The sequence below is a fragment of the Penicillium coprophilum genome (genome assembly GCF_028826855.1).
Source record: "Penicillium coprophilum strain IBT 35676 chromosome Unknown utg000002l_segment0_segment0, whole genome shotgun sequence".
In the NCBI taxonomy this organism is placed as follows: Eukaryota; Fungi; Ascomycota; class Eurotiomycetes; order Eurotiales; family Aspergillaceae; genus Penicillium; species Penicillium coprophilum.
Window position 1 is genome coordinate 1,348,274 of NW_026622721.1, and position 24,951 is coordinate 1,373,224.

Sequence of the window (24,951 nt, forward strand, 5' to 3'; positions counted from 1 at the left end):
GTGAGATTTGACGCTGAGACGAAATCAGGTTGTCTTGGAGAACTCGAATGTCGCTGAATAGGTAGTTTGCTGTAACATGCGCAGGGCCCAATTAGCGTCCCACGCACCCACATAGAATCGAGGTCAAATCTCACACGAAACAAGAGTACTTACAATTCAGGTAAGTAAACAGAGCGTCCAGTATCTATCCATCGATATCAATGTTGCAGAGTACTCCACATTCGAATTAATGAGCCTGGCGCATCGCATTTCAATTGGAAAATATGTGGAAGAAGCGAGCATTAGGAGCACACGAGTGGAGACATAAGCGGAATGGGGCGAATAAGCTGAAGACTAGGAAAAGGAGGGGAATAGAGCAAGAGAGGGAGGAAGAAAGAGAGAAGAGCAGAAGCTGAGGGGTGAGAGGTACGAGTGTGCCAAGTGTGGGAGAGGATCCAATAGCACGGCCTCCGCTGTGGATTTTCCCAGGGTGGAGGGGCGATCTGATGTTCTGATGACTTACATTTTATGGATAGGGACATCTATTATTGGAGATTTGTTCTGGGAAAAATCATAGGGAATTATTCCAGTATGATTCCTAGATAATCTCTCGCTCTCTATAGTCAATCAAAACACCTCTGATGATCTCTCAGCGAAATCCGTATCTTTGCCCCTGTTAGAATGATTATAAATGGATTAGAGATAGGGTATATATATAGATATATATATACAATGACTGCATGAAATAGTGCCACATAAAAAAGCAAAACCCAAGAAACATGTCAAATCTGCAAGAGCAAGACACGGTGCAACCTTGGCCAAAATTGCCGGGGACTCGGACTCTGAGATTAAAGCATTCGGCTTGTCGATCATTCCCGAGTGGCTGAAATCGAATCCCGTAGAACTTTATAGCTTTCTCATGACCATTGGCAGGGAGATATGAGGTTGGAATCTTATTCATATGTACGAGATGCTCCCAAGTTAATTCACTCATCTATATTCAATCTATATTCAATCTATATAATATATATCACATATCAATTATATTAAACCTACTAAAAATGTCTACCGAGGACTGGCACGTGAAAGCTGATAAACGTTATCGGCAATTTTGATCCCCCCCACCTAACTCTTCTTCCTACTCGACCTGAACATCTGACCTACACTCCTTGCACCTAGTTCATCATGGCAGAAGTGCAAAATTCAAACCCCACGATCATCAATGCAGCTGATCTCCCCACGCGACTGCGACCCACCGCCACACGCAAGTCCGAATATGGTGGTATCTTCACATCGGCCCTACCCCTCGCCCCAGTAGACTTTGAGAGTGCCCCGTCATCTGACTCGGAGGATGACAATCTCATGGAAGAGCCAATTGATGAACAAGAAATATACGGTAAGACTCTCGGTTATATCTCTTCCAAAACAAGAGCTCTGTCCCCGGAGATGTTTCCATCTAACACAACCAGATCTCATCTCAACAATCTCCGACCCGGAACACCCCATCTCGCTCGGTGAATTAGCTGTGGTTTCTCTCCCAGATATCGCAATCAAGCCAACTCTTCCAGACGTCCCTGATTCGCCTCTGCAGACCGTCACTGTGCTTATCACGCCCACAATCACTCACTGCAGTCTGGCAACCGTGATCGGTCTTGGCGTCCGTGTTCGTTTGGAACAGTCTCTCCCGTCACGATTCAGAATGGATGTGCGTATTAAGGAAGGTACACACAGCACCGGAGATGAAGTCAACAAACAACTCGCCGATAAGGAGCGGGTTGCCGCGGCCTTGGAAAATGGTGCGTTGATGGGGGTCATTGCCAAAATGATGGAGACGTGCCGCTGAATTTTGGAACATACCTTTCTATGTACTATAAACGGGGTCTGATCACAATGGTGGTGCAAATAAAGACCCATCACCTGAGAAATGGACCAGGCCCTCTCGTGTGACGACCGCCTACGATGAATGACTAGATTTTGAAGGACTTTGCATTGGAATGAGTATTAAAAGTACATATGGACTTTGCTACTAATAAGATTGTTGAATACCGGATCAAAGGACCTCCTTCCCCTGGTAGCCAGATCCTATTTTGAGTAGTGAAAATTTTGAGATCATGAATCTAGCACCCCACTTTCCTTCAATCCCTTCCAAAGCTCCGGCTCCAAAAACTTGCTCACAGTAACATCTTCGGCTAGACCCTTGCGCCTCCGGGTTTTCAAAACAAAGTCCCGGGCAGTGGCCATGGCCGGGGCCATCTCCAAGGGCTTAAGCTTGACATCACGGTCCAATGGATCACCAGGAACCACACTCCATTTATCGAACGCAAGATTTACCATAGCTTGACCTTGTGTGTGAATCCGGAGATCGGTCTCAAATCCAAACGAGTCAATCACTGGGATCAAACCACGGACGGAGTAAAGAGGCGTCCCCGCAATGGGGCCGTCTGACAGAACGTGACCTCTCCGGCGGGACAAGACTGTATACACCGAAGCCACGGCGTCTGCAGGCCCTGTCATTGTGCAAGAATAAATCGGCTCCATGAGACGTGGAGATGCCATGAGGAAGGAGGAGTAAACAGCTCGGCGGGCTGTGGGGATAATCTGGCCTCCACCGCGGTAGATAGCCTGATCGGCCAGGGAGACGTCTGTGAGCCGGAACTTTGTGTTTCGAATGGCTAAACTTCAATTAGTGTCACATTCATCATTTTCGAGACTGCAAGACTATTGGCGAATGAGAGGAGAGAAGTCAAAACTTACGTTCTTCACAAAGAGGGCCTTCCCGTGTACCCCAGCTGAAGCCTTGGGTGATAGAGTCCCTGACAGTACCGAGAAGTTTCTTATCCACTTGAGAGGGTAAAGTGTCATCTTGCAAAATATTGGGGCCCATTTCATCCGGTCCAAACGCCCAGATGCTTCGGGCTGCAAGCTTATCCCAATCATAATTGTCTTCGAAGTATCGAGCAACCTTTCGAATGGGGTCCTTGATACTGACTTTACCACTTTCGATATCCTCGGCAATCCCATCATCTAGGGGTTCCGCAATCATCGTGATCTTATTCTTCTTATTCGGAGTGATTGAGTAACACATGATGGCCGAAGTTTCCACCACAGTCTCACAGAAGCGTGTAACGGGGTCGGATACCTTGATCTCCATCTCTGAATATAGTTTCCGGAGATCATGGAGCACACAGTCCATGTAAAGCTCGCCGGTTCCTAGAACCACATGCTCTCCAGACTCCTCAACCTTAGTTGAGATGAGGGGATAGCTCTTGTTGATTTTCCGCAATCCATCCAGCATCTTGGGCAGTTCTGATGGATTGACCGGCTCAACAGCGACCTTGAACACTGATTCGGTCATGTGTCGAATTGGGCGGAAGATGTACGCCTCCTCGTCATCTTCGAGCTTCAGGGGCACCAGTGTCGCAGTCTTGACAATGGAGTTGTCGACGCCACCCAAAAGAACCCAGTTTCCGGCGGGGACACCGTTGGTCGGGATGTTGTAACGTGTTTCTGCAATCCACGTGTCGGAGATGGTTGCTACCACCATGTCTTCCTCGTCTTCTGGCGTGTATCCCTCACCGAGGACACGGACCTGTTGACCAGGCCGTGCTGTGCCACTCATAATCCTTCCAAACGAGTAAAAGCTTCCAGCATCGGAACTGCTGAAAAGTTTGGTGACATGGATAACCAACGGTCCGTCTTGATTACAAGCGAACATTGATGCCACAACCTTGGTATCCACAGGCCCAGTGTAGTATCGTTCCAATATTCTATGGGCACCTTCCACCGGGGAAGGAACGTGTTGAACAACCATATCCACAAAGCCGGTGGCGGGTCCAAAGAAATTCTCACAGACCAGACTGAGCAGCTCCTTGGCATCGGTCTTGAGCTGAGATGGCTTCAAATGGACACCGACGCTAGCCAGAGTCTGTTTCAAATCCTCGGGGCTCTCGCTTATCGTGTGAGAGTAGAGCTTGTAGATCGGCTCCAAGACAAACTTGACGAATGAGCGTTTTGCATTCTCCTCCACTCCTTTACGAGTGAACTTTCGGCTCTTCGGATTGTAGAAGATGTCACCCCAAAGTCGCAAAGCAAATTCTGTCGAGTCCAAGCTCGGGTAAGTGTCTGCGTACATCCGGGCAAATGACTGCAATGTAAAGCACCAGTTCATCGAGCTTGATGCGAATGCAACATTGCCCTTCTCGGGGCTCAGTCGTCGTCGCTCGCCTTGCCCTGGCAGAACGTTCTCGATAACCGTATTCACTTCTTCGATCACATGCTTCAATTTGAAATAGGCATCATTAGGAGGAAGCTTGAGCTCAAGGATGAGTCGATCCATCTTGTTAACGACCAGAGTCAAAGGGAGATCCTCCAATACTGCGTGCTTGATAATTTGCTCGGTGTTGGCCTGAACACCTTCAACAACATCCACAACCAGTACTACACCATCCGCTAGGCGGATAGAGGCAGCCACCTCATCGACAAAATTCACATGCCCGGGGGTATCAAGGAGGTTGAACAGGTGAGATTTTCCTTTGGTGCCTGGAAGAACGAGACTCATCGGTGCCGACTTGATTGAGACACCACGCTCTCTCTCTAGAAAATGGACATCGGTGTATCGCAGTTGTTCTTCTCTCTTCCGTCCTGTGCGCTTCTCCAGCCGCTCTGTTAAGTCGTGCGTCTGTTTGACCAGCATATCCATGAAAGCAGTTTTTCCATGATGCAGATGACCAACAATTGCAACATTCCTTGTCTGTGCTGGGAAGTTCAAGAGATCGGACATGAACTCTCGAGAGAAGTGTACGGGTGGGAGTTCGGTCTCTGTGATTGCAAATTTCTTCTGCTGAACGGGGGCAATGATGGGCTCTGATAATGGCTGCGCATCTTCCTCCTGGACCATAGTTTCAACATCCTCGCCGTAGACTTGTTGTGCGCTGGGGTAGTATTGCTTGTCTTCGTGCAATATGACCGCATTCGAAGGACCCTCTGAAGACGATGCGGAATTAGCGAAATTGCAGAATGTAGATAAGGCATGTCAACATACCGTCAACTTCCATCAACTGTAGATCATTGACTTCCTCTTCTTCTTCATCATCAAAAGCCTCATCAAACTTGAAGGCTTGTGGCTGTACATCTTCATGATGCTCCTCGTCGGATTCGGCATCACCGATGTAGTTACCAAACCTAAACACAATTAGCACATTTGAGGGATCTAGAGATGAAAGCAACATACTCATCATAAAGGTCATCCATAATGAATGGAGGACGTGAAACGTGTGGGTAACAAAAAAGAGGGACCGTAGCTCCAGACGCGTGATGCCGGAGAAGTTGAGGATCTCAACTTTCACTTGGTCCGTGCGTCCATTCGGAGTACTCGTGCCTACACCGTACAGCTCCTCACTCCCCACCGTCCAATTTACTCTTATGGATGCCCCTCCCTCTTTGATCTCTCTCCTTTCTTTACTTCTGTATATTCTCCCTTTTCTTCTCTACCTCTATAACTCTTTCCTTGTCCACCAAAATGTCTTCTCTTCCTCCCGTCTACATTGTTTCTACTGCCCGTACTCCCGTGGGCTCTTTCCTGGGGTGAGATTTCTTTGGATTCTTCTTTTTTCTACCCCTGGAGCCTGATCTGACATTGTTTACTGTAGTTCTCTCTCCAGCTTGACTGCCCCCCAACTTGGTGCACATGCTATCAAGGGTACGACATGTCATTCAAACTATACCACCCATTCCAATGCTAACAGTAATTTACAGCGGCTGTTGAGCGAGCTGAGGGCATCAATGCCTCTGATGTCGAGGAGGTTTTCTTCGGTAACGTCTTGACTGCTGGGTACGTTGTCTTTGCTACGTCTTATATCACAATTGAGACTGACCTGTTTCTGTATAGTGTTGGACAGAACCCCGCCAGACAGTGCGCCATTGGAGCTGGCCTGAGCGAGTCTACCGTTTGCACCACTGTCAACAAGGTCTGCGCTTCTGGTCTAAAGGCCATCATTCTCGGTGCCCAGACCATCATGACCGGAAACGCCGATATTGTTGTCGCTGGTGGAACCGAGTCCATGTCGAACACCCCTCACTACCTGCAAACCTCTCGCAGCGGCACCAAGTTCGGCAGCCAGACCCTGGTTGACGGTATCCAGAAGGATGGTTTGATGGATGCCTACGGCAAGCAGGATCTTATGGGTGTTGCTGCCGAGGAGTGCGCCGAGGACCATGGCTTCAACCGTGCCCAGCAGGATGACTATGCTATTCGCAGCTACGAGAAGGCCCAGGCTGCCCAGAAGGCCGGTGCTTTCGACTACGAGATTGCCCCTATTGAGATCCCCGGCTTCCGCGGAAAGCCCGGTGTGACTATTTCCCAGGATGATGAGCCCAAGAACGTGAGTGCCTCTGCTGTCTCCGTTGGATTCTTGTGACTTAGAACTAACCTTTCCTCTTGGCTTGTAGCTCAACCCCGAGAAGCTCCGCGCCATGAAGCCTGCCTTCATCCCCGGAACTGGAACCGTGACTGCCCCCAACTCTTCGCCCCTGAACGACGGTTCCGCCGCCGTTGTTCTGGTCTCAGAGGCCAAAGTGAAGGAGCTCGGCCTCAAGCCTATTGCTAAGATTCTGGGTTGGGGTGACGCTGAGCAAAAGCCCAGCAAGTTCACCACTGCTCCTGCTCTGGCTATTCCCAAGGCTCTCAAGCACGCCGGTGTGACCCAGGACTCCATTGATGCCTTCGAGATCAACGAAGCCTTCAGTGTTGTGGCTCTTGCCAACCTGAAGCTCCTCAATCTCTCCGAGGACAAGGTCAACATCCACGGTGGTGCGGTCGCCATTGGACACCCTCTCGGTGCCAGTGGTGCCCGTATTGTCTCCACATTGCTCGGCGTCTTGAACGCCAAGGGCGGCAAGCTTGGCTGCGTCGGCATCTGTAACGGTGGCGGCGGTGCCAGCGCCCTGGTGCTTGAATCCATTTAAATAGGAAACTCTGCTAACGAAAAACGGAGATGTGAAACGACCTTTGTTCTTTGCATGTGAAATACCAAGTTCATTTTTGACGGGGAAGGTACTCGGTTCTCTGCAGACATACCCCATCCTATAGCGACGAACATTCGCAGTATCAATACCATTTATTGGTATCTAAAATAATTAATGAGATATCCTTGTGTCATATATTGTTTTCCACTTGCTTCGTGTCCTTAGATGAAGAGTCGGGCCTGAAGACCGATGTTACAAAATTTCAACCTTACCTCACTCAGTACTTTGATGCGTAGGAATGCACAAAGCAGCCACTCTACCCATATGGGAAGATGAATCTCGATAGCACTGGAGACCACTGCCATGATACCTAAAAGCGAAAGGGACAATGAGCACATTGAGAAAGCCGGCCCTCTACAATCGTTTCTGGGGAGGATATGAGCGAATGATACCGGGGATGCTATAAGAGATGCTTTTCTTTTCGATGTAGACTCAAAAGGGTCTGGCTCATATACAGATACAACCTCCTAGGCCCCGAACTCATAGCGGTTAGGTCTCGAGCAAGACCTTTGATAACTGCATTCAACGCACCGATTCCACCGGAAGCTCCCAAATCGCAAGTAGTCTCCCAGCGACAAGACATACTTGGAGAACTCTTTGATTGTATTGGGTAATGAGTATACATTGAGCCTCCGCTATTCGTGAGCTACGGTTACAATATCGGTATAGACACCGGATTCTACGCTAATTTCTAGTGAGTCAAACTTATGTAAAAAAAAAGAATCTGATCTAATCAAAGTCCCCTCAAGTCCCACCGTCTTTGGACTGTGTGGGCTACATAGTTTCCATTGGGAACGACGTTATGATTGGTCCTACTGTCAACATCATCCCAGAAGAACACGAGACCGGGATTGAAGCGGGAAAGGCACGTAGAGGACTGGATTTTACGGGATCTATTATCATTGGCGATGATTGCTAGATTGGAGCTAAAGTGACGATCCTGGCTGAAGTCACTATACTTCCTTCTGTGCTGGCTCCGTCGTGAAACGAGATATACCAGCATCGAGTGTTGCAGCGGGTACATAGTTCCGCTCGAGTTATCAGATCGGAAGAGGAATCAAGGTTTGTGTCACGAGAATCTTCCGGGTTATAGTATCTATCCACACATAATTCCGTAAACGAATGAGAAGTATTATTAAAACATATTAGGAAAAAAAAGAGATCGCTTGCTTCGTTATTCTATCAGACATTATAACCGAGAAATCTCAAACAATAATTAATGTTTTTAAGCAAAGGCTCCGACAAATGCCATGAGGAGAGCACCGCAGGCAACAGATATACAAGCCTCAACACGTCGTCTGCCCTTAAGGGTGTCATAACTCGACTCACTCAAGAAGTCCTCAGCGAGGAGTTCCACTAGGCCTGCAAAGAGCAAAAGACCGCTGCTGATGGCATTGGTGATGCCAACCATCAGCAGACCGGTTGTGCTAGCTGGATCGTAGAGATTGTGTAGAACCAAACCGATAGCTTGGCCAAGGGGCGTTGTCGTTCCGTACGCCAGTGACATAAGCCATGGTTTCATGGAATCTGGAGCGAAGAGATCCGGTATCAAAGACGCAATCCGAGACCCCAGGGCGAAACCTTCGAAGGTCTGATGAAAACTGATTGCAATCAACAGGACGACAAATGACGTGCCAGTTGCAACACTGAGCGCCATGCCGATGAAGATACTGTGGAACAAAATGCCAGCTTCCAAGAGGAGGCATTGCAGAAGCTGACGTTGCGGATTCAGGATTGGCCCATCCGTGTCGGTTGGCTGCCTGTGGCTTTCGCTTAAACGGGGTCGATGCCGGTGGACAGACTGTGACTGCGCAGAATGAGCTGCCTGTCCGCTGATAAGTGCATCATCATCCATATAATCATCCAGCCCATCAAGGTCATCCACATCATCCTCCTTATCCGGCGATGGGTCTGTCAGGTGGAGGCGGTCCGCTTCATGATCTGAGCCGGAAACTCTCGTCGCCCGCAACTTGGAGCTGTCCATGCTATCTAGATTGATATTGTCTGAAGCCTGCCGGGCCTCTAGCCTCGAATAATCGACATCTGGATCTCCCGCATCCCTTATCGAGTTACGCCTAGCCTCGCCAATGAGATTATCATATTCGCTTCCATGCACGTGCTTTGCGCCTTTCATCGCAAAGAACATTTCCACGATAACGACTGCGAATACCGCTATCATTGCAACAAAACCTGCCATAGCACGATATGTTTGACTCCAAAATCGAGGGAGACATGGATCGGTCAGAGAGACGAATGCTGTGGGGAGTAAATGGACGAATGCCGTCGCAATCAATACACCCGTTCCAAAATGTCTGGATATAAAGAGGAACCGACGGGGAATCGGGAGACGAGGGAAGCGGCGCGCCAGAACCGGAAAAGAACAAGCTATCGCAGTTTCAGCATTAGCAATGGTCAATTTGAGAGATCCGAGAGAAGCCAGTGCATACCGAATGTACTCAACCCAAGGATGAGGAACAATGCCATGACATGTAATGGGGTATTATATGCCCCCCGCTCTTTGGATCCGCAGGCCGGCGTATCCTTGGAAGCTCCATCTCGCCGAAGAAGTTCTTCCCGCAAGAGAGCATCGGGGATTTCTGCAATTGCAGAGAGGGCACGCTTCAAGTCTGCTCGGAACATGGTTAGAGACTGATTACAATCGATTTGTACAGATTGCTCACCTGACGGTAAATCCCGTGTAGCCCGCCAGTCCTGAGCATTCTGCATTTTGTTATTTCAAAGCGATTAAAGGTGTAGTGACATCCCCAGTTGAGCGGCGGCGGGGAATGTTTGATCATAGGCCGGACAAGTTCAAATATATCGCACAATTAAGACAAGAAGCACAAAATGGTGAATCAACAAGGAAAGAAATACCACATAGATTTTTTTAAAACAAAGACTCCAGAGAGTTCTGGGACACGCGATAATCTGTGAATGTCTCGACTCCGGGCCCCTTCGCTTAGTCATACATACTGAATTGCACGTGGGCAATACGCGTCCTAGGATTTGTGATTTACTGGCATTGAAGAAGTGATATGATGTACATGGAATAGTTGGAATAGCTTAAGTGGGAATACTAAACAAGTGACCCCTGACTACCTGTTGCCCACCTTAGTCCAACCTTTGGTACCTTTAGGTCGTGGTGAAGCATCTTCATGGCCATGAGTCCTTCCAGGTGTTTTTGAACTTGTAGTTCTGCTGTCTGTGTCGGTTTCTACCCTTGCAGATTGAGAGCCCGGAGATGTGGCCTTGAGAGATTGCGGAAAAGATGGCTGAGGTGAATCCATGACCGCATCGTCCCATTCTTTTTCTTCCAGCAATTCCCATTCCGCACTGGCCATTTCCCCTTGAAGGTTGGACTTCAATTTATCCACAATCTTGGTTGGGGTTGGAAGTTTCCATATTCGCATGAATTCAACACCTTCCGATGCTCCCAGGAAAGAATGTGCTGTGCCATGGGAATAATGACCCAGCATAGGAAAAGAAGTTGTTCGCTGAATTGTTGTTTTGGGTGAGTCTTTGGCAGATTTCATCTGTGTCTGCGTGTCTCGGCCGGCAAAGGCTCGCATCAGAGTTGAAGGGTGAGCTGGCGGAGCAACCAGTAGTTGCCACAAGCTCTTGCCAATATCGCAGACTTCCTCCCAAGAGTCTGATGAGAGGTTTATCCCTTGAGTTCGACATAACCAGGCAACATTCCACGCCAGGAGAGTGGCTCCTTCAAGAAAGAAAGCGTATGTTGCGGGGTCCTCCTTTGCTAACCGGGCCAAAGGCTTATCAATGAAGAGAGGCCGCGGACGTGGTGCGTAGATGCGTGGGTCCACCGTCCTTGATGCAGCTGGACTTGATGAGGACTGATAATCAGCACCATCGTGACCGTCGCGCGAGCGATATGATGCTGAGGGGGTATATATTGTAGGCACAGGATAGTTTTTGTGAGGCAGTGTAATTTCGGCGGGAAGTCTCAAGGAGAGATAGTGTGACACAATGACCAGAAGATGAGCGATGTTAGAAAAAGACGAGGATATATGTTCTTGCGGTATACCTGTACTGGCCCTGTTAGTATGCCACGGGATGAATGACTGTGTGGAAGCGACGACGAAGACTTGCCATTCATATCCCTCAAGTCAACGATAAAACCACTTCCAAGCACATATGTTTCCCGACCTTGCCCCTTCTTTGTAACCTTTCGTAGGCCATAGAGATTGGCGACTTCTCGACAAAGATAAATACGTGACTCCGCTGTCTTGCTATGAAGGGAATGCCAAACGTGCTCGACCCTTTTGCTGGTATTTTGAACGCCCGCCAGGATCCCAGCTTCCCGCTCTTGAAGTTGAAATTCGGCAGATTCAGCATCTGATCGTCTGCGTGCTAGAGCTTCTTTTTGCTTGGCAATCTCGGCTTTCTTGGCTTCGACCTCTGATTTCAGAGTCTCAAGCTGATGTGAAACCAATTCTCTCTTTGCCAAAGATACTGCATGTCGAGTACTTATCGTTTGGAGGACCCAGTGGGGAGAGCAATCTTTGTCCGTATCGAGTAGGGCTTGTTCGTGCGGAGGAGACTGAATCCCAGTGTTATCGCGGGCAACAGCTTCCTCAATTTGCTTCCCAAGGACTTCTTTCTCCAGAAGAACTTGAGCGCTATTGATTCGTAGTTGATATAACTGATTGCGGGCACATGTCGGACAGTAGAAAGAAAGGCGGGAATGAGGGGCACGTGAGCATATGGAACAGCTCATCGCAGACAACTTGATTTTAGTTTCAGCTGTTCTTTGAGAGCGTAAGGCGAATTTCCATGTTGTGTTCGAGGATAATTATGGGTGCTACTTGAGTCGCCGCCGAGAACCATATAGAGGAGTGAAGGGATCATCAAATAGATGCAAATCCCACATGACTCAAGTAATATGCAGACATAAAGGATACGACCGGCTTCAAGCCCAGCTAGTCAAGTTCGTATGCCCTTTAGCCAATCTTCCTTTAGGGAAGAAGAGAAAAAAGACGGGATGATGTGCACATGCACTTGTCGACGTCACCTGACGCTCCGTTATCGCGAATCTTATCTTCTAAATAGGAACATCCGCGAATTAAAACAAAAGACTCCAGATTCTACTGAAACAATCATCGGGTTTGATATGGCTTTGTTTTGATACATCTCTATGTCAACGAGCCAATCAAGTATGCAGTCAACTCCAAACAGGACCAGCAAAATCCCTCGACCGGGGGCATTGTCACCCCGTGTCAGTCAAGAACGCAAAAGCCCTTCAGGTAGTGGAAGCTTCCAAGAGAACAAGAGCCCTCAATCACCAGTCGAAGCTCGTACACCAGCCCCTATCTCTGATGAGTTCCCACTTGTCTCTAGATTAACACAAGGACTTGAGGACTGCGACTGGGAACAACTTCAAGGGAAATATGCCGATGCAATGGAAGAACACAGCCGAGTCGAGGAGAATCTTCGAGTTGAAACAGCCAAGCTTCTTGAAGTAAGTTTTGGAGACAACATATTAATTGCAGTTCTGTGTCTGATGAACTGGTAGGTTTTCATGGCATGGTCTCAGACTACCGTTTCGCAGGATGAGAACAGGGCTTTGAAAAGGTTTGACCAATTCGGCTTTGGCCTAGTATATCAATGGGCGGAAAATTAAATGCTCTACAGGTTCAAGACCCAAATGCAGCACGTTCAAAATTCCGAAATCAATGTGGCAAACAGGAAGAAGCATTGTAAGTCCTCTCTCATCCTTTTGACTTGAAAACAAAGTCTGGTCGCTCATCTGTTCAAAGACGCGGAAGTAGTCAGGGCTTTCCAAAATGCGCTCGCCTTACTAAACGACCAAATGAAGGTTTAGGCATGTGACGGACACGACGTTTATGACAATTATGAGGTTATGTTAGTCTGTCCCTTCTATCTGATAATCGATATTCCAAGACAGTAATTGAATGATCATGCCAAAGGCACCCATTATGTATTTCTCACTTACATGGCAGCTTGAGAAAGAGAATAAAAGAGAATAAAGAATAATAAAAACCTAAGTGTACTACAACTAAAGAAAGAGACCATTGAAATCCTCAAGAGTCATTCAACCGGGATAGCTGGGAACATCACAGCTAAGAGCGTTCAGTCCGGGCAGCTCTCCCGATGATGTCTTGCCAGCTAGCATTGAAGCGTCTGCCGGTATTTGCCAATAAGCCTTCTTCCTCGGCTTCCTCTGCATCTTCATCGAGTTGTGCTTCGTCCAACTGGGGTGAACGGAAAAGGGAAGTAACAAACACAACCAGATACAAGCCTGCGGGGTTGGTGTTAGATCACTGCGAATAAAACTTCGGGTAGGGCCGCAACGAAATTGAGACATACCTATGAAGACGAACTGGGCCCAAAAGAACACGACTCCAAAGAATGGGTAGTTCAGGGTGACCCGGTTCAAGAAGGTGCTTACAACACTAGGTGTGCAGACTTGCTGTGCAGCTGGATTCTTTGCCAGTTCCGAGCATGGCTTGATAAGTTCTTTGCTGTTTGAGCAGTCTAGCTTCCCGATGAAGGTCCCCGGTGCGCGGTCACAAAATGTCTGTGGGCCGAATGTGGCATACTGAGGGGCGACTACCATGGAAATGGAGTAATTCAGCGCTAAAATGATTAGCATCAACATGGCGGTGGCTAAGAGTAGAGCCTGGGGAGATGTGTGGCCATTTCTGATTTGGAAAATCCTAATCCATAGGAAGCGGATTCCGACCACGGCGATTCCAACCACAGAGCTGCAGAAAAACAGCAGTACAAGTGCGGTGAATATGGCGTAGTCAATGGGAAAGAACCTGGCGGATTTGACAAGTGCCCAGTTGACAGGGTTAAAGATGTTAACATGTGCGAGTATGTATCCACAACGATGTTTGCAAATCGAGTTCATGGCTTTGTCAATTGCGGTCAGGAACATGGATACCCACGTGAGGAAAGCAATCAATAACAACAAGATGCCTCCCAGGAGCTTGAAGGGACGGAGCACTGCCCCAATTTTGTACCATGCCTTCATCAGCCAGCTACGGCCGCCGCCTTGGGATTCCTCGGCCAGACGTTGACGCCGAATCAGTGTCCTCTCTTCCCGCACCAGTGTATCGAGTTCTCGGCGGTCCTTGGAGGACAGAAGCTCGGGATCTCCGGCACATCGTCCCTCAAGCTGCCGCTGTCGCTCTTGGTTTGTGTCAAGTTGTTGTGCAGTGCTCGCTTGCAAGGTGGCGCTAGAGATTGATGGTGCAGTCTTGATCAAACTGATTGGTAGAAGGGCCAATCCCACGGATGTGTACAAAACATAAAGGCAGAGCCCAATCGTCATCAACAGGCCAAGAGCAAAAGTGAGGGCACGCTCGCCATCTTTTCAGATTTATGTCAGCTTCACGGTTCTGTCCAACGTCAGGATACTCGGATACTCACGATTTTCAGTCAGTAAGCGCCTGAAGTAATCCAGATCCATGTCATTCTTTCCCTGTGACACTGGGACAAAGAAACCAACTAGGAACAAGATCACAACGACTGCAACGAATGAAAGCGTGTATTTCAAGGCACCCCAAATCCTTTGGCCCACAGTTTGCTCGCCCGACTCGGTCGCAACCTCATCATATTCTTCATACCAGAAATATGTGAAGGGAATAACCAGGAGACAAAGCAGGGCATCCAGAGAATACAGGAAATAATAGATGATGGTCAAGGAATAAGTGATTCTGTCCACCACATCCTGTGTTGCCCAGTCCTTTCGTTGGCCTAACTTGGACGACGTAGTCGATGATACCAAAGCGACATCGACAGGCAGCAAGAGGACTGTTGCAAGAAGACTAGTAATCGAGATAATACAAGTCAAAGTGACCGAAGGAGAGCGATCGCGGGGAGTTTGGTAGACATAGATAAACACCGATGCCACTGCCAGTAGGATAGCTATCACCACCCCATACAGAGCCCAGATAAGGGAAGTCTGAAGGAGGGCCATATTGAAGGATAACAGTTCACACTGTGCAAATTTGTTGTGAAGTCTGCATCAACCCTTCCAGCAAAAGAATGAAGGAATGATGGCAGGAATGAGACTTTCAATATCAAAACCAAGATCTTCTTCCCTTCCGAAGCTCTGGCGATCGCTTGTGTCGTCATTGATTATTCAACGCTAAACCATTTTGAGGCATCTGTGGTAGATGGCGGTAGGATTTGTTGGGCAGAATAAATTGACCGCCCAATTCTGCCAGACCAGTCAGCTGCCGCTTCCATCTCCGCTTTGCTTCCGCTTCAAAGGAGCTACAAACTTAACTGCACAAGGGCAGAGATCAATCTTGATCTTGATCTTGATCTCTTCTCCTGTTTATATTAAAAATTTAGCGGTGCTATCTCTCTTTTGTGTTTTACAAGGCTTCATACTCTCAGTCTTCCGTCCCTGAGTTTAACAATTGCAATGTGCATCTCAGGCCATATCAAAAACACAATTTAGCTCATTGGCGGTTTCCTAGCAGTATCAAGCCTTCCACACGAGCTTTGACGGTAGACTGAGTCTCCAAATGCAGTGCTACACAGAGCTATTACCCCCCACGGGGGTCACTCATGCTTTGGCAATTCCTTTTACCTCAGCAACCGCCAGCAATCTGATTGTTGTCAGAACCTCTCTATTGCAGGTTTTCTCTCTCGTTAAGGTCTCGCCTCAGCCACACAAGGAAGGATCAGAACCTCATTCTTCACAATTCTCTCAACCAGAAACAAAATTAGTACTGGAACAAGAATACCCATTACCCGGAACTGTCACTGATTTAAGCCGAGTCAAAATCTTGAACACTAAGAGCGGCGGAGAAGCTATCTTAATTGCAGTCCGCAATGCTAAGCTCAGCTTGATTGAGTGGGATCCTGAGCGTCATGGAATCTCAACAATTTCCATTCATTACTACGAACGGGATGATCTGACTCGCAGTCCCTGGGTGCCCGACCTGAGTCGATGTGGGAGCATTTTGAGTGTTGACCCAAGCAGTAGATGCGCGGTGTACAACTTTGGAATCCGCAACCTTGCGATTTTGCCCTTCCATCAGGCGGGTGATGACTTAGTTATGGATGACTACGACTCGGAGCTTGATGGAGAACGCCCAAATCAGACCTCTAGTGGAGGAGCACAGACCGAGAAAAGCAATCAAGGACCAGTACACCAAACACCCTACTCCTCATCTTTTGTCCTGCCATTGACTGCTCTGGACCCTTCATTGCTACATCCCATAAGCCTGGCGTTCCTATACGAATACAGGGAGCCGACTTTTGGAATTTTATACTCTCAAGTCGCAACCTCCACTGCCCTTCTCCATGAAAGAAAGGATGTAGTATTCTACGCTGTATTTACACTGGACCTTGAGCAGCGAGCTTCTACCACCCTTCTTTCGGTATCTCGCCTTCCTAGTGATCTGTTCAAAGTCGTGGCACTCCCACTTCCAGTAGGAGGTGCCTTGCTTCTTGGCTCAAATGAAATTGTTCATGTTGACCAAGCTGGTAAAACCAATGCAGTGGGAGTCAATGAGTTTTCAAGGCAGGTTTCTTCGTTCTCAATGACCGACCAATCGGACTTGGCGTTCCGCCTCGAAGGCTGCGTGGTTGAGCGACTTGGTGGCGATAGCGGCGACCTACTCCTAGCACTTGCGTCCGGCGATATGGCACTGATCAAGTTCAAACTTGATGGTCGGTCTGTCTCCGGTATCACTGTTCATGCCCTTCCGGCGCATGCAGGTGGAGATATCTTGAAGTCGGCCGCCTCATGTTCCACTTGTCTTGGAGATGGAAACGTCTTCATCGGCAGCGAAGATGCCGATTCAGTGCTCCTAGAATGGTCGCATTCATCTGCCTCTACTAAAAAAGCTCGGCTTGAGTCAAAACAAACAGCAGATGGTTTGGGTGACCTTTCAGATGATGACGACCAAATGGAGGACGATGACCTCTATTCCTCGGCGCCTGGATCGACACAGGTCGGTAATCGCATGGGAACCGACAACTCAACCCCCGAATTCTATAACTTCCGACTGAACGATCAACTTCCTAGCATTGCCCCACTGAGGGACATCACTTTGGGCAAAGCTTTCTCGAATACGAATCGCAATAGTCAAGATATAAATGAAACTGTTGCCGCTGAACTGGAGCTGGTGGCATCTCAGGGCTCCGACAAAGGCGGTGGCTTGGTAGTCATCAAGCGTGAAATCGATCCCTTGACTACCATGTCTCTGAAAGTCGACAATGCGGATTGTGTCTGGTCAGCCAGCGTCACAAAGAAGAGAGGCTCTTCCAGCACAGACAACTCGTCCCGTCAATATGTGGTTCTTTCTCGATCCACGGATTCGGAGCAGGAGGCGAACGAAGTCTTCGTCGTGGAGGATCAAAGCTTGAAGCCGTTCAAAGCATCAGAGTTCAACCCGAACGAAGATTGCACGGTTGATATTGGATCCTTGGCAGGCGACACTCGTCTAGTGCAGGTTCTACGGAACGAGGTCAGAAGCTACGACATAGGTATAGTCTACTCCAGTCTGCTAGCAAGCGTTGTATAAGCTAATTGTGAAACCCAACAGACCTGGGATTGTCACAAATTTACCCTATTTGGGATGAAGACACCAGTGATGAGCGCGTGGCTGTGAGCGCAAGCTTTATTGACCCTTACCTTGTGATTATTCGGGATGATTCATCAATACTGCTTCTGCAGGCGGATGAAAGCGGTGATCTCGATGAAGTTTCGCTTTCAAGTGACATTGCTTCTTCACAATGGCGCTCCGGATGCCTTTATCACGATAATTCACAGTCATTCAGCGTTTCAGGCTCATCGTCGAAAGATCCTTCAAAGGGCGAAGTACTTCTCTTCCTATTGAATTCTGAGTATAACCTATCGGTAGGTCGTCATGGGAAAAAAATTCAGTCATTGGTTCTGACTCATGATACAGATATTCCGACTTTCTGACATGCAGCTACTCGCGGTCATCGTAGGTGTCGACTGCTTACCACCTGTATTGTCGACCGAGCCGCCCAAACGATCTAATACTCGGGAAACCCTAACTGAATTTGTTGTTGCCAATCTTGGTGATAGTTTTAGCCTTTCGCCTTATCTGATCGTAAGAATTCTTTCCCACATGGTTTTCTTCAATCTCTAACCCAAGCACTGTAGGTGCGAACCGAGAATGACGATCTGATATTCTACAAACCAACCTTAGTCCCGGCAAATGCTGGCCATGGATCTTCTCGTCACCTGAAATTATTCCGGGAGTCAAATCATGTTCTACCAAAAAGCCCTTCAGAGGAGGCATCCTCTCAAGTACAGAAGCAAGAGCGATTGAGACCGCTGAGGGTTCTTCCTAATATCTCAGGGTTTAGCACCGTCTTTATGCCAGGGGCTTCATCGAGCTTTATATTTAGGACAGCAAAGAGCTCACCGCACATCATTCGTCTTAGAGGAGGCTTTACACGTTGGCTCAGCCCCTTTGACTCGGCCGAAACTGGCTGTGAGAATGGGTTCATTTACGTGGATTCTCAGGTGAGACTTACCCCTTACAGTTCCAGAGTTGTGCTATTTACAATTACTAATCCTGTCTTTTCAGAGCTGTATCCGGGCTTGTCAACTACCTCCCCAAACTCAATTTGACTATCCGTGGACATTGCGCAAAGTTCCAATTGATGAGCAAGTTGATTTCTTGGCCTACTCGACGTCCTCTGAGACGTATGTTCTCGGCACAAGCCACCCAGGAGACTTTAAGTTACCGGAGGGTGATGACTTGCACCCTGAGTGGCGGAATGAAGGTTGGTGATTGCTTCAAGCGTTTCCCTGCGTGCTGTGCTAATTTAATCTCAAGAGATATCATTTTGTCCGAAAATCCCCGAAAGCAGCATCAAGGTCGTCAGCCCCAAGACATGGACCATCATTGACAGGTAGAACCCCCCACAAAACCTGCGGCCTGACGAATACGAGTTCTAATATTCATAGTTACCCTCTGGACCCCGATGAGCAGGTGACAGCGGTGAAAAACGTGAACCTTGAGGTTTCGGAGAATACGCACGAGCGGAGGGATCTAATCGTTGTCGGAACCGCCATTGCCAAGGGAGAGGATATGCCAGCTCGCGGGACAATCTATGTCTTTGATGTGATCAAAGTAGTCCCAGACCCGGAAAAGCCAGAGACAGGCCGTAAACTCAAGCTGATTGGTAAGGAGTCGGTGAAGGGTGCAGTGACCGCACTATCTGGCATCGGTGGTCAAGGATTTATAATCGTGGCCCAGGGACAGAAGTGTATGGTCCGAGGTCTCAAGGAAGACGGGAGCCTTCTACCTGTTGCATTTATGGACATGCAATGCTACGTCAATGTCGCGAAAGAGCTCAAAGGCACCGGCATGGTTATCCTGGGAGATGCCGTGAAAGGACTCTGGTTCGCCGGTTACTCCGAAGACCCATATAGAATGACACTTTTCGGCAAAGATCCCGAATACCTGGAGGTGGTGGCAGCTGACTTCCTCCCGGATGGGAACAAGCTGTACATGCTAGTCGCTGACAGTGACTGCAACCTGCATGTTCTACAATATGACCCCGAAGACCCCAAGTCCTCTAACGGCGATCGACTCCTCAGCCGAAGCAAATTCTACACCGGCAATTTCGCATCATCGGTAACCCTTCTGCCGCGCACACCAGTTTCATCTGAGCTTGCAGAGTCGTCCGAAGAAGCAATGGACGTGGATCAGAGCTTCGCCACACATCAGGTGCTCATCGCTTCGCAGAATGGGTCTCTGGCGCTTGTGACGTCGGTTGCTGAGGAGTCGTACCGTCGACTATCGGCGCTACAGTCTCAGCTAATCAACACGGTCGACCACCCTGCCGGTCTGAACCCGCGTGCTTTCCGGGCTATTGAAAGTGATGGGGCTGCGGGACGTGGTATGGTTGATGGCAATCTACTGAGTCTATGGCTGAATATGGGCAAGCAACGACAGGCTGAAATTGCGGGGCGGGTCGGCGCGACGGAGTGGGAGATCAAGGCTGATCTGGAGACTATTAGCGGTGATGGGCTCGGATATCTGTGATGCCGGAAACAGACGTCTTTCGGTGCATTAGTTTAAGGAAATGACAAAAATCAACTCACCGAGTGAGCTTTTTATTGCAGTTCGATTTTATTGGCTGTCCACAGCTTCTTTGTGTATTCAGAAGATAAAAAAATAAATGGTCAGCCCAGGATGGGATTGTAAATATATGGCATGCCACGAGAACATGTATAGCTGAAGGTCCTCTCAGCCTGCACCGATGAAGCCCCATCACGATCAAGTAAATAGCGTGATATCATAACACAATGGGATATAACTAAACCAGGACCCAAAAATGAGATAGAAAAAAAAAACAAACAAGAGACCCCGATACCTATCCCAAACCAATCCAACGTGGGTAATCCCAGTAATCCAAAACCCATCCAATCCCAAAACCCACCTATCACCCAAAATCAAAGACAATAAATCAAGTCAAAACACCTCAGCGCGCCACATTCTCCATTTTCGCCTTGCATGATTTGAGATCAAAGAGAACCAGATCTTTGAAATCGTACATGCCAAATCCCAACCGAGCCCCCATGAGCATCAATATCAGTAACACATTTGGCATGTCAGTTTAAAACCAACCATATTTTGTACTTTGCGTTTCATGGGAAAACACAAGCCAAGTCTAAAAAAAGCAATAGAAGAACAAAATAAAGAAACAACCCATCCCAGAGTGACAATGCAGATGCGAGAAGGAAAATACAGACGTCGGCCAGTGCCATTAGTCCAGCATCACAGCACCGAGGAGTTTAGCACACATCCTCTGCCGCAAAGTACCGTTTGCTCCGGCCTCTGGACGCCACAAATTTCATCTCCGGCATGTTAGTGTGATGCACTACATGTGGTCGGTAGACAGCATCAACGGGGGCTTGCCAGTCATCCAATCCTAAGGGGAAATACTCGTAGAGAAGATCAGTGCTTTCGTTCGGGAAGGGGAGCGATGATGCAAATGACTGTGGCAGGTTGGCAGTCTCCAGCAACGGCATGGACGAAGCAACACTCCGCGAGGGAGTCTGAGAGACCGCATGAGAGAGCTTGCGCATCTTAGAAGGCGGGGCAGATTGGTCGAGACTCATCGATCGCTGATGTGACAACTCGGCAGCAAAGGGGACACCATCTTTTGATCAAGATGGAGATTGGGGTCACTGCCTTCTTCCTCGTCTAGCAACGACAAATTAATCGGTGCAGCGGCCGCTGTTGTGGAACTGACACGGCGATGTGAGTCTGTCGCCTGGGACAGCTGCTCCGGGCTGGAATGAGGGAACATGGACTTTGGGGCATGAGACATGACATTGTTTGCATTGGGTGGTGGAATGGGGGTCCAGTCGGGTGTCGCTTTGGTCTGCTGCATAATGCTCGGCGGAGGAACGGACGTTGTTTCAGGAGAATTACTCTGAGCTGCTGGCTTTGTCTTGGCTGGGGTCACGCTGGCACGGCGCGGGACGGAGTCACTTGTTGGTGTGCGGTTCATGGCGGCATTCGAAGAGCTGGCTTGGGCATTCTTTCGCGAAGCGGCAGCACTTCCACTAAGGGGAAGATCTTTGCGTGACTGGAAGTTGCGTGGGCTGCGGCCACGGACGATGACAGGACCTGACTGCACCTCTGAGATGGGGATCTTCGCACCAGTGGATAACGTCGCGACCACCTTGAGACGGACAACAAAGTGTTGTTGTAGCTCCTTTCGACGACCATTGTTGGCGGTCGCAACACGGAATTGTAGGCGCTTCCAGGCGATAGGGAAAGTCGCGTAGTCTGAATCCAGATCCTGGCCCGCCATGATGTCCAAGGGAATTGGGGGAGGCTCCTTCTCGATCTTAGCACCAGTGCTAGGGTTGTTCTCCTCTGGAGCCGTGCCAGAATTAGCGGCAGCCGCTGAGGGGGTCTTCCACGGCACCGAGATAATCTTCACCGGGTTTCCTTCCACGGATTCTGTGGCTGATACGGTGAGTTCCTGGGCGAGGATGGGAATTCGGTCGCCTCGGTCGGTCATGATGTAGCGCATCCCGCGGGGCAAAGTTACTGATCCGGTAATTTGGAACAAATTGCGACGATAACACGTCAACTCGGCACCTTGTTGTGGCGGGGCATTTTCTGAAGGGGATGTTGTATAGGGAGACTCGGCGAGAAAGAACATCCCGTGTAACTGGGCCGACACCGATAAGGAGATTTGGCGCATGGAATAGTTGAGGAGCGTAAAGTGATATACTGGCAGCGAAAAGCTCAACAACTTATTGTTGTGGTCGATCGACGAGTCCTGGGGTTGTTCCTGGGGCGCCGGGTCAAAGGGCGCTGCCATCTCGGTGAAAGGGTCATCGTATGCGGAAGAGAAGCGCCTGAGTTGATGTGACAAATTGGGAGGTGCGAAAGTGAGATCCTCACTATATTATCAACTTAGCAAAACGATTTCCCAGCCGAGCGGAGTGGATAATCCACCCCTCTCGTCCCACTTGGAGATCTAATCACCCACCTAACAAAGGTCTCGGAATCAAAGTTGGAACGGTGATCCGGTAGATCCAAGCCGGACATCGCATTGAGATAGTCGGGACCCTGCAAATTCCCCAGTGACAATGGACTGGCCAAGTACGGTGTCATCGCCGCCATAGTATCGAAGCCCTCCATGGTCAGAGCTGCGATACGGAGGCACACGATGCGGGGGAGGAATAATTATAGGATTGTCTTTTATATAAAGACAGCCTAGTGAGGAGGAAAAGAGAGGAAAGGAAGTAGAAGAGGAGAGTAAGGTAAGAGAAAGAGGTCAGACGAAGAGAAGCCAAGGATGAGTAGAGACCTGGGGAATGCTGCAAGCAACGGAGCGGAAAGATAGGCTAAGGCGGGAGTGAAGGCGGAGAGGACATTTGAGACGGAAATGGACAAGTCGGGATTATAGTGGATAATTATTCAGGTCTTAGATTGTCCCTAGAGAGAAAGAAAGAGCAAATCACCGGCAAAGAGAGAGAGAAAGAGAGGAGGAATCTCCGTTCTGCCAAACGATCAACGGATTCGGGGAATAGTGGAGCCGCGGTTTTGCGGAGAACGAACGCAGCGCTGAGTCATCCTTTTTTTTTTATAGATACCAGGTTTTCCGTTCAATTTCCATGGATATTTTTATGTTTCGATACCTGAGTAATCCTATTAATCTTTTTCTATATATTTTATTTTGGTACGGAGTGGTACGGAGTATCTTAGATATCAACATGCAAATCCCTCAGCACTGATGGGGTAAGACTTGATCGCCGGCTCTCGGCTCTGGGCCCTGAAGATCAAGATGTTAAAATATGATAACTCCTGATACGGAGTCTAACATTCTGAGATACCTTAAAATTATAATACATATGTATAATCAGAGATCAAATTCGTTTTTACAATACCCACCTGCCTGTTAAGGGACTACTGCTTCGGGTCGACCCTCCTGAAAACGCCACATATTAATATTAAACATTCGTACTTCGTACTTCGTATTAGTGGGATGTGGGAGACTTCTGAGTTCCTGTGTCTGCTTCTCCTGTGACGGTCTGAACAGGTAGAAGTGAATATATCGTTACCCATGGTCCAATCTCCTCCTATATTCCCATCACACCATGTTATCTATAATATACACAATTTCATTCTTACATTTCACATTCGCCTCAAGGATGATCATCATCGGCCGTCTGACATGCAGATGTAGGGACCAATCAGATCATGCGGCGTATTGGATCAGAAAGCGGTTGCCCCCCTCGTACCCTGCTGGACCCTGTGCTTTGGCTACGGTCCACTGGAAATGGCAATTATCTGCAATTCATAATCTGCACCAAGGCAATCTGCAATCTGCAATGTAATCATGCATGTAATATGTTGAGCATTGAGATATGTACTCCGTACGCCGTACGTCTTGCCTCGAAGTTAAACTGGTTAGGTCTCGGGTCCGGCGATGTCCGTGGATCTACAAAGTACATCAACCTTGGAGAATTCATACTTTTTCGTGTTGTATGTTATCTACAGTGCTGATTCATAAAACACCATTGTGGAAGGAGATACAGGATTGTCAGACGGTATTGCCCAGGCGGAGTGGCGAAAGAGTAAGCTTCATGTGAACCAATGAAGAGTCTGTGCATTTACCTGATTTGATTCTTCCCGGATCACTTGGGATTTTTTCTTTCTTCTTCTTCCGGCACGTTTCCTGTTGCGGCCTAGGAAGTATACCAAGGTTCTGACTATGGGAGCCATCCATGGGTTGAACGTGGCCAAGGTTCCAAGGTTGACAGCTACAATACATTTTGGATTTGGGTCCGAAAGCTTCACAGTACTACTGTACCTGAGGAATATCTCGACAACATTCCTAGGATCGTCCCTAGAATCATAGATCAAGAATGGACGAGACCTCTAGACTTTCAAGTTCAGCTTCAACGAAAAAAGAAAAAAAAATTCAAAAGGAAGAAGCTCCGCTTGTACAACTGAGGGATTTTAACGCAAACAGAAAACTAAATTGGTTCAAACTCTGAACCAATGAAGTTCATTCGCCCGGGTCGAATTCAGGCCCCGAGGCCCGATATATCCGGAGTATCGATTCTTTTTGATTTCATGAAGAAAATCTTGGGGAAAGAGAGAATGGTCTTTATATATCAAATGCCTTCTCATGTCGCATCTTGAAAAGAGAAGAAAGAAAAGACCAAATACTACCCCTAGCCCCTGGCTTTCTTCTGAACCAAGAAGTGGGTTGTCCGGCTCCGGCGCCAAAGCGGAGTTCCGTTCTACAGCCCACAATTCCCCTTCCCCCATAAAACCCACTGGAAGTTAAACGCAAATGGAACAAAATCCGATAAATTTAATTTAACCACGCTTGACTTCCAACGGACGTCCGGTCCGGCTCAGTCTTGGCTTGAGAATGAGGGTAATTAGATTAATGTTCATATTTCCTGAGAACTCACGGGCT

General features: G+C 48.4%; 10 protein-coding genes across 10 annotated transcripts; 5 read left to right on the forward strand and 5 right to left on the reverse strand.

Moving 5' to 3' along the window:
- Positions 1 to 1,164: 1,164 nt before the first annotated feature.
- N7500_001920 (iron-sulfur cluster assembly protein CIA2) lies at positions 1,165 to 1,822 on the forward strand (the record flags this gene model as incomplete). The annotated part of the gene is made up of 2 exons (XM_056673066.1): positions 1,165 to 1,375; positions 1,449 to 1,822. The coding sequence occupies 2 exons, from the start codon at positions 1,165 to 1,167 to the stop codon at positions 1,820 to 1,822; spliced, it is 585 nt and encodes a 194-aa protein (XP_056536585.1).
- A 266-nt stretch (positions 1,823 to 2,088) lies between these two features.
- Positions 2,089 to 5,229, reverse strand: N7500_001921 (U5 snRNP component Snu114, putative; the record flags this gene model as incomplete). Its single annotated transcript, XM_056673067.1, has 4 exons — positions 2,089 to 2,651; positions 2,734 to 4,962; positions 5,021 to 5,160; positions 5,210 to 5,229. 4 exons carry the CDS (start codon positions 5,227 to 5,229, stop codon positions 2,089 to 2,091), a joined length of 2,952 nt encoding a protein of 983 aa, XP_056536586.1.
- A 268-nt stretch (positions 5,230 to 5,497) lies between these two features.
- erg10B (acetyl-CoA C-acetyltransferase) lies at positions 5,498 to 6,942 on the forward strand (the record flags this gene model as incomplete). Its single annotated transcript, XM_056673068.1, has 5 exons — positions 5,498 to 5,562; positions 5,628 to 5,677; positions 5,734 to 5,809; positions 5,867 to 6,359; positions 6,427 to 6,942. 5 exons carry the CDS (start codon positions 5,498 to 5,500, stop codon positions 6,940 to 6,942), a joined length of 1,200 nt encoding a protein of 399 aa, XP_056536587.1.
- Positions 6,943 to 7,305: 363 nt separating this feature from the next.
- On the forward strand, positions 7,306 to 7,921 carry N7500_001923 (uncharacterized protein; the record flags this gene model as incomplete). Its single annotated transcript, XM_056673069.1, has 3 exons — positions 7,306 to 7,364; positions 7,460 to 7,605; positions 7,752 to 7,921. 3 exons carry the CDS (start codon positions 7,306 to 7,308, stop codon positions 7,919 to 7,921), a joined length of 375 nt encoding a protein of 124 aa, XP_056536588.1.
- A 306-nt stretch (positions 7,922 to 8,227) lies between these two features.
- On the reverse strand, positions 8,228 to 9,729 carry N7500_001924 (putative ZIP family zinc transporter; the record flags this gene model as incomplete). Its single annotated transcript, XM_056673070.1, has 3 exons — positions 8,228 to 9,387; positions 9,450 to 9,629; positions 9,684 to 9,729. The coding sequence occupies 3 exons, from the start codon at positions 9,727 to 9,729 to the stop codon at positions 8,228 to 8,230; spliced, it is 1,386 nt and encodes a 461-aa protein (XP_056536589.1).
- A 368-nt stretch (positions 9,730 to 10,097) lies between these two features.
- On the reverse strand, positions 10,098 to 11,737 carry N7500_001925 (Atg14 domain-containing protein; the record flags this gene model as incomplete). Its single annotated transcript, XM_056673071.1, has 2 exons — positions 10,098 to 11,044; positions 11,083 to 11,737. 2 exons carry the CDS (start codon positions 11,735 to 11,737, stop codon positions 10,098 to 10,100), a joined length of 1,602 nt encoding a protein of 533 aa, XP_056536590.1.
- Positions 11,738 to 12,175: 438 nt separating this feature from the next.
- N7500_001926 (uncharacterized protein) lies at positions 12,176 to 12,841 on the forward strand (the record flags this gene model as incomplete). Its single annotated transcript, XM_056673072.1, has 4 exons — positions 12,176 to 12,478; positions 12,533 to 12,591; positions 12,652 to 12,716; positions 12,777 to 12,841. The coding sequence occupies 4 exons, from the start codon at positions 12,176 to 12,178 to the stop codon at positions 12,839 to 12,841; spliced, it is 492 nt and encodes a 163-aa protein (XP_056536591.1).
- Positions 12,842 to 13,100: 259 nt separating this feature from the next.
- Positions 13,101 to 14,965, reverse strand: N7500_001927 (uncharacterized protein; the record flags this gene model as incomplete). Its single annotated transcript, XM_056673073.1, has 3 exons — positions 13,101 to 13,279; positions 13,348 to 14,355; positions 14,416 to 14,965. The coding sequence occupies 3 exons, from the start codon at positions 14,963 to 14,965 to the stop codon at positions 13,101 to 13,103; spliced, it is 1,737 nt and encodes a 578-aa protein (XP_056536592.1).
- A 556-nt stretch (positions 14,966 to 15,521) lies between these two features.
- On the forward strand, positions 15,522 to 20,036 carry N7500_001928 (cleavage/polyadenylation factor CFT1; the record flags this gene model as incomplete). Its single annotated transcript, XM_056673074.1, has 7 exons — positions 15,522 to 17,493; positions 17,553 to 17,866; positions 17,919 to 18,086; positions 18,140 to 18,505; positions 18,570 to 18,768; positions 18,822 to 18,897; positions 18,953 to 20,036. 7 exons carry the CDS (start codon positions 15,522 to 15,524, stop codon positions 20,034 to 20,036), a joined length of 4,179 nt encoding a protein of 1,392 aa, XP_056536593.1.
- Positions 20,037 to 20,788: 752 nt separating this feature from the next.
- N7500_001929 (NDT80/PhoG-like DNA-binding family protein) lies at positions 20,789 to 22,658 on the reverse strand (the record flags this gene model as incomplete). The annotated part of the gene is made up of 3 exons (XM_056673075.1): positions 20,789 to 21,121; positions 21,154 to 22,417; positions 22,507 to 22,658. The coding sequence occupies 3 exons, from the start codon at positions 22,656 to 22,658 to the stop codon at positions 20,789 to 20,791; spliced, it is 1,749 nt and encodes a 582-aa protein (XP_056536594.1).
- Between the last annotated feature and the right edge of the window lie 2,293 nt (positions 22,659 to 24,951).